At 43.2% G+C, this 13,168-nt stretch overlaps 1 protein-coding gene across 2 annotated transcripts in view; it reads right to left on the bottom strand.

Moving 5' to 3' along the window:
* Positions 1-12,524, bottom strand: part of LNX1 (ligand of numb-protein X 1) — a 77,072-nt gene extending 64,548 nt beyond the window's left edge. Inside the window, exon 1 of one of the 2 annotated variants that reach the window (XM_066632765.1) lies at positions 12,133-12,524. In XM_066632765.1, coding sequence (XP_066488862.1) covers positions 12,133-12,524 — 392 coding nt within the window. Of the gene's footprint in view, positions 1-10,160; positions 10,253-12,132 lie in introns of those variants that run through there. The other variant, XM_066632766.1, reaches the window with a different exon arrangement.
* Between the last annotated feature and the right edge of the window lie 644 nt (positions 12,525-13,168).

The following is a 13,168-nucleotide window of genomic DNA, read 5'->3' as shown; positions in this document are numbered from 1 at the left end:
AGGATGCAGCGCATGCCCCATTAGCACGGCTGCATCAGCACTGGGAAACTGGATGTAAATCATATGTACCTGATGGAGGAAAAAAGTGTAGCTACTCTCTTCTAATTAAAAACAAAAACAAAAAAGTCCCTGTCTGGTCACCTGGAAGCAATTCTTATTCACCACAGGTGAGCAGCTATCTATAAACAAGAAATAACCAACTAAGATAATATTGTGTATTCAGTACACATTGATTTTGGATCTGCATTGTAAATATTATAGCTATTCTTTTCCAGGGAAGTGGCTTGAAGTTGCAGGCCCACCAGTTTTTATTATAGCTGTTTACAAATTCAACAAGGAACACGAAACACATCTATCAACTGAGGCACTGAAAAGATGCTTCATTCCTAAAGCCTCCTGTTTAACCTCAAACCACACCAGCAAGATGTCAACAAACTTGTCTTCTCCTGTGTTTTGAAGCAGTTGTCAAAATAACTTGCACGTTATTCAGCTTATTCCAAGCACAGGCCAAGGAAAAGCAGAGGCCAGCTTAATGTTTTCCTTGTGTAGTTATATCAAGGTTAATATAAGAATAAATTTGAGTCCCGGAAGGAGATAAACGAACATCACATTCCTTGACCATTACACAGAGTCTCTTAAGTCCAAATGCAAAGGAGGGTCCAAAAGCTTTTACAAGCATATAGAAAATAGGCATGAAAAAGCTTGTTATAAATTTCTGTTTTCCTTTTGCTGAAATTGTGATTTGCCACAAATAGGGAAAAGATCCCATCACCTATATCACAGGTTTCGAGGATGAAAGTAAGAGGCAGAAGACCTAGAGTTAAAACACATTACATTGTATTTCACACTGTTTGAATAAGGAAGGATTTAAGAGCAAAGACTGAGTCCTTAAGTCTCTGAGTCGGTGTTTCTCTCCTTTGAGGAAGTAATTCACTGCTCCTTTAATGAAGCCATGGTTTGGAGGCTGCCAGAGTGTCCATCTATGCTTTCAGGGTGCAAGCTTCATTTACTAGCATTATGTATTGCATCAGAAATGGAGAATGTGTGAGATTGGTGGTGATATGGCTGAATTTTCTACTGTCAGCTCCTGTAATGTGGTCAAACTCATTTCCCCCTCTTACACACACACAGGTGTGCCCCAGTATCTGCAGGGGATCCATTTTGGAACCACCACCACCCCCTCGTGGTTAAGTGAAACAATGAATAACCGGAGATGCCCTTCCCCAGCCCTCCCAACACGACCACAGCTGTGCTCCAGTTGGGTCTGGAGGGTGTTCTGAGCCACGCAGAGGCCATGCACATCTGCCTGTGGCATCTCCAGGCTTCAGAATGGCCGTTTGGGTAAAAAAAAAAAAAAAAGTGACTTCAGGTTTCCTTGGGAAACTGAAAGTGACATTTTTTATTGCTTTGCATGGCATTCTAAGGCCCAGAGAAGCCCTCAGAGGTCTCCGGAGGAGGTGCACATGGGGTACATAGGCTTAGTTTGATGGTCACTTGGTTTCTCTCTCATTGCACCTCCATCTACCGCTATGCAAAGCTACTACCTTCTCATCCACTTCTTGCATCAGATGAATCATGCTGTTGCCTATGAAAGTTCACACAGCAATAGACCCATTAAGCCCAAACTACATGCTCCAGAGAGAGACAGGCATGCCACTGACCTTCCCATTGCATCTTCCCAATAGTGTGGAGTTGGAAAAACATGGCATGATATCACTGGCTAGCATTTCCCTGACCCTTCAAGAAGCAAAGGAGAAATGTCAACTACAACATCACAGGGAAATTTGCCTAGGATTGTAGCTTTAATGTAATATGTAATGTGTCTCAGGGAGGCTTTGGAAAAAATAATGGCTTAGATAAGAACATATGCCCCTAGGCAAGTTTCTCAATTTGCCTTCTGCTGAGCCTGATGCTTCTTCTTGCTGAAGGTTCTTTGAAAAAAGTTTCAGTGGCAACACCTGAGACCTCCTGCCAATGATGTCACTGCTCTTGCTGTAGGAGAAGAGCCAGTAATCCACTTCCCCTTGACTACACCCAAGCAGCACCTGTGGCCTGCATAATGTGTAGCTTGAGACTTAAAGTACACATTACTGGAAGCAATCTGCATAGTTACTCAAAGAAACTACCTAAATGGTGTCTGGTGAGTACCAGTTGATTGTGGGAGCTTTTTGGTTGGGAGCATTTAAATGGAAACAACAGGCCACAGTGTAAGATGCCAGAGGTCTTGAACAGACTCCTCCTCCATATTGTACCCTCCCTTCCAGCCCTGGCAGCCTTATACAGGGGTGCTTGGACGTACCCTTTGCTCCACCATGACAAGTTGTCAGAAAGAGGCCATTACTGGACCTTAAGCTAGCTGTTATCTTTTGCTGTTGGTTGACACTTGATGTTAAGTGCACATAGTGATGACAATGCCACAGAACTGTGGCGGCAACAGTGTCATGCATCTCTGGTGCTAAGGAGGACAGTGCAGAGCTCACGCTGATCCACTCATTCTGCTTTCTCTTAAAAGCTACTGGCATTGCGCTGTCAGAGTCTCTGTGCATGTGCACTCAACCCACAGGGAACACTTTGGACACTCAGCTGTATGCCAAGATGCAGCAAATCAAACTGAAGCCCCAAAAGACAGAATGACGGACGAAGAAGGTCACTAAACACTCACCAGCTGCTCTACTCCAAGAAGCTTGAAGGCAGATTCCGCAAAGGTCAAGGGTGGTGCTTTTTTTTTGCGGGGGTGGGGGCTATTTTAAAAATCCTCATGATGTGCTTTAGGACTATAAACACATACTGCAGGCAATCTCTGGGGTTTACTGAGAATAGACTCTTCCTCATGTCTATTATATATAAATGGAGTTGAGCAGGGAACGTGAAATGAACACGGAAATGATTTTTGGTATTGCCAGAATAGCATGGTTTTGTCAGACTGCATGATTGTCTCTGTCATATCTGCCAAAGCTAGGCTTAACTAAGCTAATTGTAATATAGCAGGACTGAGTGAGGTGGGCCTGCTTGATGCACTGAAATAGTCACAATGCATTACAAAAAGACTATTCCTATCAATACGTCCCGCTTGCTTGTTCCTCTGTCATCCATCTTCTTCCCTTTTTGATGGATGAGGTATTTGTCTTGGAGCTCTGAAAGGGGCATCTAGCAGCCAGTCATACATACCCAGCCACACTTTGGTTAGTAAGATGCTCAGATAAAAAAGGTCGGGAAAACATCTCTTGAAGATTCACTATTTGGTACAGAAGACCATATTGGGCAAGGTGGACCATTGGAGTGACTCCAGATAAAGGCTGCTGTTTACAAATAAATTGGTATCGACTCTAACATTTGAACGCTCTGCAATCCACATCCAAGTCTGCGATCCTATGCATACTTTCATTGGAACTTACTTGAACTCAGTGGGGCTTACTTCTGAGTAAAGATGCAAACCTGTCCCTTTGACCCCAGAAAACGGTCTTTTTTTTCTGCCCAGGTATCACCATGCATGCAGGAAACAGGTCAACCGAATTGATCATATTATGAACATATTCCATATGCCCCAACTATGCAGTTTGTGATATTTTCTATACTCCCTTTCCCTGCATTGACTACTATAAAGTAGCAATTTAACACATTTGTGTTCTACCTTTGCTCCAGGGTGTTCAGCATGGTGTATCATTACAACAGCCCAGGTGGTAGATTAGAGCAAAAGAAGGTAGAATTTATAGTTGAATGGGCATCTTAACCCAGATCTCTCTACCCCAAATCTAACACTCTATCCACTGCATCATGAACTGCATCAGGAAGCAGCATGTCAGAGGCCCTGTTCCATTTGAGACCGTAATATAAGAGCAAGCATGTCATGCAGTTTTCTCCATGCAATGTACACAAAACTCAACCATAACAGTGGCATTGCTTATTCATGGGAAGGGACCTTTGTGCCAGCTGGAATGACAGTATTCCTTCTGCCTTGCTGTAATTTAACTTCAGAAATCAGCTTGGTTCTGATATCTTGCTACAGAAATCTAGTCCCTAACTGACTTTGCTTAATGAAAACTATCATGGAAAGAGCCAAGAGCAAATACAACATGCAGCATGACATCATCCAGAGCCAAATTCCATCCATAAAATAAGAGGTTTTCATAAGTACTGGAGGGTTAAATATGTAAGTACTTTCATTTAGATCGTATTAGTTACGCACCATTCATCTTTCTATGTGAAATGCTCAAGATGACAGCAACAGAGGTCGTTAGAGGATATCAGAGTGTTGACAAACAAAAAATATGATAAGCCTTTGCAGAAGTGAATGCTACTTACAAAGAATGTATCGGAGATGTCAAAGATACATGCCCTTACGAAATCCAAGAACTTGTGTCCACACTACAGCCTTGTATTGAAAGCCAATGTTGTATATAGTATACAGCAGGGGTGCTCACTCTTTTTTGGCTTGAGAGCTACTTTGAAACCCAGCAAGGCCCAGAGATCTACCAGAGTTTTTTTTACAATGTTCGCGCCATCATAACATATAACATTTATGTGTACAATGTATGTTGGTGTACCTTGCATAACCGCATGAGCCAATATTGCACAACACAACATAATTAACTATAAACATTTTTTGTAATTACTTGAGTTTACTTTGATGACTTGCACTGAAGTGAATCAGCCAAGGATGCATAGTTGGACAATAGCTGCTGACAGCCAGCCTCAAGCACACTTCCAAATGTTCATCAGTCATGGTGGAACGGTACTTGGACTTAATGATCTTCATGTAGGAAAAGGCTGACTCACATAAATAAGTGGAGCCCTTCCTGCCTCAGGTGCTCTTATATCCCTGAGGGCCCTATTGCCTTCAAGTGGCTGCAGCTGTGCAGCACACTCTGCTGGATGCCCAGGCCTTACCCTTAAAGGGGCCACTGCTGACACCACATCTACCTCCTCACCAGATCTTCCTCAATTCCAATACAAGTGGGGGGGGGGGAGCAGATCTCTATACAGACCAGTGCAAAAGCAGGGGAAAGGTGTGGGGGAGGGAAGATCTCTGTATAGACATCACAGCAAGACCAGTGCAAAATCCCTTGCACACAGAACCAACTGATGGAAGTTGGGGGGGGGGCAGATCTCCATACATACCAGTGCAAAAGCAGGGGAAAGGTGTGGGGGAGGGAAGATCTCTGTATAGACATCACAGCAAGACCAGTGCAAAACCCCTTGCACACAGAACCAACAGATGGAAGTTGGGGGGGGGGGCAGATCTCCATACATACCAGTGCAAAAACAGGGGAAAGGTAAGTCAGCCCCAGTAGAGTCAATGGGGCTCACTCCCAGGGATGCGTGGGCAGGAGAGAAGTCTGCCAGCGGCTCCTCTCCCAGGGAGGAGCCTGCCAGGTGCTCACACCCTGGGCTCCTTCCCTAGGCTCACTCCCTAGGCTCTCTAGGCTCACTCCCTGGGCACTCCCTGGGCTCCCTGGACTTACTCCCTGGGCTCACAAGCCTTCCAGGGGCTCACTCCTAGGGATGCGTGGACGGGAGAGAAGCCTTCGATCGACTCATTTCGCCTGGAGATCGACTGGTAGCTCGCGATCGACATATTGGGCACCCCTGGTATAAGAATGTTGAACTTGGACTGGAGAAACAGAGGTTCAAATTCCTTCTCATCCATGAAGCTCACTTGGGTCAGTTACTACTTTGCATCCCAACATAGCTAACAGGGTTGCTGTGGGGATAACGTGCATCATTCTGACCTCTTTAGGGGAAGGATGAAATTAAAACATAGTAGTTAACAATATAAGAGTAACATAGCTGTCAATTTTAATTTAAGCAACAGTTATCACTAGAAGTCACAAATGGAAGTGGAGTAATTGCTCAGTTACTGGGTTTTAATTTATCCCAACTGAAGAAGGCTTACATCAGGTGTCATATGACTTACAGCCCAATCCTATAACCTCCTCACCACCACCAGGACTAGCATTCCAGTCATTAGAGCATGCTTTATGGCCTTCATAAACAACATTCTGAAAGTGCAGAACCAAAACACAGGTGCACTTCCAAAACACAGGTGGCAAGGCTGGAGTGGCCCTGCACATGACGGCAGGACATTGAGTGCCCACTGATGGGTAGATTGGCAGGGAGAGCAGAACAGACAGGGGAGAGAGTGGAATGGGGGGGAGGGCTCTCCCAAGTGTCCTGATCTTCTCCCCACTCCCACAGAATATAGTGCAAGCCTTATTGGTACAACTGCATTGGCAGGAGGGAAGGATAGGATTGAGCTGTTAGTTGGGACTAGGGTTCATCAGGGCTGAACTCTGACATCTATTTTTAATTCTGAGCCTGGAATATGTTGAGTGTTAACAAAGAAGAAAGTACCTCTGATCATATACAGAATGCCTGTTTTGTATCTGCAAGTGGAAACTGCTTATCTATAAACACTACCAACCCCAACACAGCTGGTCCAAGGGTGATGTTTCAAGACAGAATTGAGCTCTGATATTTAAAAAAAAAGAAAAGCAAATTCACTATTTACATTAACCTTAGGACACTGCCACTGTTGCAAGTGTGTAGAATCAATTATGTTGTCCCTCTTATGTCCGCGGTGACCTGGTTCATGATATTTTTGTTGAGACTGCACAAGTAAGCAAAGATGCAGAGACAACAAACCCAGAGTGCAATTACACATTGCACTTCTTACAAGGAATACAGGAAGAAGATGAAAGCAAATCCCACCTCCATTGCTCAGCCCACTGACCTTGCAGACCACAACGATTCACTGATTGGTGTGGCAGCTGAATGACAACACCTGCAGAGAAGTGCGAGTCTACTGCCTGGGCTAGCACAATGCTGAATGGAACTGGTCTCAGAAGTGAGGAAGAGCATTCTGCATCCTCTATCTCAGATGGATTGTGGTCATGCAAGGCGAGGTGAGTCAACAGAAGAACGGCATAGCCTTTATGTAGTCATTTTCTTATTCATATAATTTGGGACCCAACGCAATCCAGTGACAGCATGCTGGATGCAGGGCTGCTGGTGCAGCATCCTCTGTATCAAGCATGCAGTCTGGGGACCAGGTCAGTTGAGACAGATAAGAAATGAAATACTTTCCTGGACACCACATAGTCCCTGATGGGACTTCTCAGATCTATGCCAACTCTTTTGCTGGCATAGCAATGAGCTGCCTGCTGGGTGTGTCCAGCCTGAGAAGTGAGTTCAGAATAAGATGGATGCCACTACGCCCCAAACCTCCCCAATCCCAACTCCTCTGTCAGCGGCTGAACTGTACTGTTAAAGGTGTACGTACGTAAACATTTCTGAAAATATTCAGCCCAATCCAGTTGCATGAAGGAAGGAGGCAAACAGGCAGATATAGCAATGCCTCCCATACCCTTCAGTGGTAGAGCAGATGCTTGTAGATTTGCCAACACTGAATGAAGCGATTCCTGGGGATCTTTCCCCCTCAACATGATGCAATACTGAATATTCCTGGAGGCCCTGTTAAAATCTCCAGAACTGCTTTCAGTAGCCGCCTGGAGATTCATGCTGATACCTAAGAACTCCAGACCAATCTTGAAGGGTTGGCAGTTCTACATGCTTTGCCTCCTCAAGGCCCTAACTTCAATTTCTAGCTTCCATGATTCAAAGTATCTTCAGTAACAATCCTGGGAAGGATAACCGCATTACCCCTTGGAGAGATACAGGCAGTTAGAGGAGACAATACTGGGTTAGGGGTGTCAAACTTGTTTCATACTGTGAGCCAAATAGCATTAATGACTCCTGCTAAGACACAGATGTGACATCATTATTAAGCAGGAAGTGACATTATCAAGCCGGTGGTGACAAGAAATAAGCACTTTTTTCTTAAGTAGGAACTCATTAGTTGCAAATGACTGAAGGGAAAATATGTAAATCTTGATCATATTTTCAAGGTATAGGACAGTCCAAATATAAAATGGGCCACCCTTCCAGCAACACCTCTCTTGCCAAGGCATCACTTTGCAGCTCAGCAGTTGTGAGGTGGTCTGCAAAGTGATGCCTTTTAGGAAGTGACACTGCTGAAAGGGTGGCCCATGAGATAACTGGACTCTCTGTGTGCCTCTTTCACGCCTCTTGGTCTGTGCCTTTCCCCACAGAATTCCTTGCCTTCTGAGGCTTCCTTCATCTCTTCTTCCCAAAGTTTTGGCAGAAGCAGTGCTGCTGTAAGGGTGGCAATGGAAGAGCCCCAATTATCATGTATGCCAGATAAAGAGCTTCACCAGGCCATATCTGGCCCATGGGCCTTATATATGACACCCCTGGGCTATATAGACCAATGGTCTGGCTCAATTTTAGACAACTTCAAACAACATCTTCTCCATGTATCTAGGATTACGAAGCCATTGTCCAACAAAGGCAAGAAATTAAAAATATACCTTAAAATCTATGAGGCAACTTTACCAATTCATTCATCAATCAGAGAAACAGGGACCTCAAATCCACCCTAGCACCCCATATGGGCACAGTACATCCCCATTTTACAGCAACTGTTAGCTGCCAGAGTTATCAAACCCACAGAAAGAATCCTAACTTAACAAGAACAAACAATTGCAGCCCATCTTTGCTGCATTCACACCCTAATTTTGTTTCTCTGACCCAATTTGCAGGCAATTCTGTTTGTTTGTTCATTCCCTTCCCCTGCAAAGTGCAGTGCTAAACAGATTTATACATTGCTGCTAATAGGAAAGGCATATCCCACAGCAAAGCGACTGGGTAAACAGTTTGTCAACAAGCATAGCGATCAAGCTGTAGCTAAGAGTTTTGTAGGTTAGAGAGTAAAATAAATTCAAGTTGAGTAGCTACTGTACATAGTAGCCCTTTCTATGTGTGACAGGAATGAATCAGAATTCCCTAGGAAACAGCAATAAGGGAGAGCTTCTGTGTGTATGCTCTGATTAATCTCATCCATTTGTTTTCCTGGAAACCGAATGTCCCAGATGCCGTTGTCTCTATTATGAAAGTTCATCTGGTCTGCTTTGATCTTCCTGCTCTGTAGTCTGCTTCCATCAACTGCTATTTTCCTATTAATCCTGTTTTGCTAATATTATAATAGTTAAACTGCAAGTTTTAAAGCAACTTCTTTTTAACATTTGTTTAAAAGGTTACATGATCTATAGAGAAATTCGGAGTAGATGCCTCATTATAAAAAGTCCCTGAATTATTAATAGTTGGCTTTCATATTGTTTTCTTAAAATACTGTGACGATGCTTCAGGTAGCCTCATTCCAATCAAGTCACCATTTCTAGACACACGCCCAAACCCATTAGGTTGCCATCATTATTGAAAAGCTCTCCTCAAAAGCATATCATTCAACACATTTTGGAGACAAATTGGGCAACCAACCACCATATGAATTTTCAAACATGTCACACTATACTTTATGAATCAGTTTCACTTCGGAACACATTTTCACATATTACATATTGCTTTCCCAAAACCTCAGTACGTGTAATTGTCACTCTGAATCCTTATTCATCATGACATTTATGAGCTAACTCAACAAGCATTGTTTACAGGCTATACTACCAAAAATAATAAAGGTATTATAAGCAATGAGAAAAGGCAGTCATGCTTGCGCTCTCTCTCTCTCTCTCTCTCTCTCTCTCTCACACACACACACACACACACACACACACACACACACAGTTCCAAGATGACGGTTCAGTAATTATATTTCAAACAAAACAATGATAAACAAGATTCACACTATAAATGCAGGCAGAAATGGGATATATTTTAATGCTTCTACACTCTCTCCTACACAAATTATGCATTGTGAAAAGGATCTTAGCAACTGAGAGCATGTGTAGACTCCTATCTATCTACAAGGTGGTCTGTTCATCAGCTTGAACATATTCCCAGGAGAAAAAAATATCCAAATATCCAGTTGACAAAGGGAAACAGGTAAGGAAAATAACTGCTTTTTCTTAGCTGTTTCCAGCATTCTGAAAAGAGAAAATACTAAGAGGCATTCTGATTCTCTCCAGTTAAGTATGAGGCTAGCAAGCCTATTCATTTAAATGTCCACAAATATATACAGGTACCATAGAGAGGGACAGAAAGGAATTTTCTTCCCATTTTTTCAAAAAGACAAACACAGAGACACAACACAGAGACACCACCACAACATCACAACTGTGAGTACTCACAGCTCTGAGTACAGGAAGTGCAGATTCCCCACATTGTCTATGTAGTTTGCAGGACTTAGCCAAGGTAGGACCAACAACAGGAGAGCCTTCATTTTCAAGTGCAACAATTAAAATTGCTGCTAAGATTCCTCTGCGCCCCTTTCTTTTTCTCTCTGTGATGGGACACAGAACTTCAAGCTTTTTATGTCAGACAATTCCAGCCCTCCCTCTTTTTAAACGAGTCTTTCCATTTCAACAGAAGCAGTAGCACATTATGAATTAATGCAAATCCCTTAAATGAAGCTATGCTGGGGGAAAAAAATCATTGACCTGTAAGAGGATTACTTGATCTGATTCTCAGATGGAGGTTAGATGTGCGGGTTTAGGGAGAGCAGAGCATGGTTGGTGTGAGGCAAGGCAGTGACTTACTGCTGCAAAAAACAGGCTGATGCACAGGCAAGAGAGACCTGCCTCCTGCACTCTTCAGAGTGGTTCTTCTGAAGCAGCTGGTACATTTGCATCACTGGTCAGAGGCAGATGGGTTATGAGCTGAGCTGCATCACAGAAGAGGGTAGAAACCCAAATGTGGCAACAGGGAAACCACACACAGGGCAGAAAGTGAGCATTTTCTATATTTTGAATCATGATGCCATCTAATCAGAATCAACCAGATGGAGGGAGTAGGGGAGCTGGGAAACTATAGGACTCCTAACATCCCCCCCCCCCCAAGAAATCACTATCTCTAGCTGGTTTTAAAAGAGATGACTCACTGAAGGACAGGGACATTTGACAAGGCAGTGTTTCTTCTTGTATAGTTACTTTCTTCTAATTTATTTATTTAAAGCATTTATCAGAAGGGATCATCAGGGTGGCTAACAAACAAATTTAAAACTAACCCCACAATCAACTGGAAAGCAGAATAAAAACACAAAACAGGTAAGCAGTAAACATATTAAACCATCCCAAGGAGCAGTAGCAGACCTGCCCTTGAGGCAAAGGTCCGTGATGCCCCCCCCCCCGTGTGAAGGCGTCTCCCCACTCACCTGCAGCACAACGGAGCCTCGCGCTACTCCAGGACCAACCAAGGAAGTCTTCTGAGGTTTCCCTGCAGTCTTAAACTGTACTTTTGGTTACAGTTTCCAACTGCATTGGGAGCCTCAGAAGGTTTCTCTCGCGATCCTAGAGATGCACGCACGGGGCATTTGCCCCGTTCACTTAATGGTAGGTCCTCTGCGGCCAAGGAGCAGAATAAAACCATAAACATTTGTGAAATGACAAATCAAACAGGTGAGCTTTCACTGCCTGCTGAAACATGGGTAGTAATTAGGCCACCTGAGTTACGCAGTCGTGGCATCACCACTGAGAAGGCCCTGTCCTGTGCCCCCCTGCCATAGCCATACCTTCACCAGCAGCAAGATGCAAAGCAGAGTCCCTGATTCTGTAGAACTTAAAATAAATTTTAATTTGATTATTGAGATGAGGATTAGTAGATACAGAACCAGCTTGTCCATCTACTATGCTACTGAAGGCCTACTGAAACCACTGATGTTTCCTATGGTATTTAAGGAAGCCAAACAGTGTATTTTAGCTGCAGAAATAGAACTTATTCAATTTCAAATTCCTTCAAAGCACTGTATAAATTTAGGCCTAAACTCAGTTCAGTCAACTACATAGGTAGGTATACCCTATGAATGTGAGATAAGCTCTGACTGGTAGAAATTAAATACATATTAAACTACTTCAAGAGTATAAAATACATTACCAACTGATCTACACCAGAGCAGGACAGTAAGAACCCTAAGACTGCAATCCTATACACACTTACTGTGAATTAAGTCCCACTGAAGACAGTGCAACTTATATCCAGTAAACGTATAGGAATGCACTTAATTTCTTCTTCAAAGTGTCCATTGAAGGTACAGGATTAACTGATGCTATGGAGTTCCTCTCCAGCTTTTTTTTGCCAAGGAGAAAATCAAACAAAAGAATTTACCCATTCTGAAAATGTTGTTCAAGGTTACAGCGTTGCATGACCTCCGAGCAGTGTTCTGTGAAAGGGCAGCTAACTATTAGCTTATCCAGGAGTTTATTTACTAGTAGGCTGGATTTTCTGCAACTCTGTAGGGTCAGAGCTTTGCGATCCATCGGACAGAAGTCTTTTTCCACCAAGAAATCCGTAAGGCAAACAGTGCAGTAAGTATGGCTGCAAGGTGTGTCAAGTGGTTGAAGCAAAGGTTGCAAGCAAATGTGGCAAATGAGGTCATCGTCTACATCTTCTGTGTAGCTATACACATGGTTCTCTTCTGGTAGATGTGACTGGCCACAGACCATGCATAAAGCATCAGAGGCGCCTTCTACTTCTTCTGATGAATCTTTTTGACTCATAGTTAGATTATGAAGTGTTACCAAGGATGCAAAGGTAGTTTAATTTCTATCTGAAATATTGTCTGCCGTACTTGTGGGTCTTCAAACCTGTAGGGAACACACAAACACTGCATTGAAGCAACATTTATGATTGCTAAATTTAGTATACAGCATACAAAGGTCACTCAAACTCTGCTGCCAATATCAATTGGCCAAGGCACTAAAAAAATGCACCAAATGTTCAAGGTACAGACCAACTGTTCAGTTGCATAGCTAAGGAGGTGCAGGGGGTGGCAACTGCACTGAGCAACAAGTTTTAGGGGGGCAACAAACTGAGTTTGACACTAGGGGCCAAAATTGTGAAAATCTTGGTATGTACGAATAATACCATCATGTTATATATCATTGGAAAGGTAATTTAATGCTGAATGCAATGAAACAAACCACATTGGAATAGCTACATTCCATCAAAATTATGGCCAATTTTTTATTTATTTACTTAATAAATTAAATTTGATTTTGTCCTGGTGGGGGAGGGGGCTACAAAATCTTCTTTGACCCCAGGTAGCAGATGCCTTAGCTATGCCACTGCCCCATTTTTCACTTTTTTAAAAGTCTGGGTGTGATGTCATTTCCGGAAATTACATCACTTCCAGGGCATCACT

Source organism: Tiliqua scincoides, chromosome 6, assembly GCF_035046505.1.
Source record: "Tiliqua scincoides isolate rTilSci1 chromosome 6, rTilSci1.hap2, whole genome shotgun sequence".
In the NCBI taxonomy this organism is placed as follows: Eukaryota; Metazoa; Chordata; class Lepidosauria; order Squamata; family Scincidae; genus Tiliqua; species Tiliqua scincoides.
The sequence above is the reverse complement of the archived record's forward strand: the minus strand, read 5'-3'. Positions and strand labels throughout refer to the sequence as shown.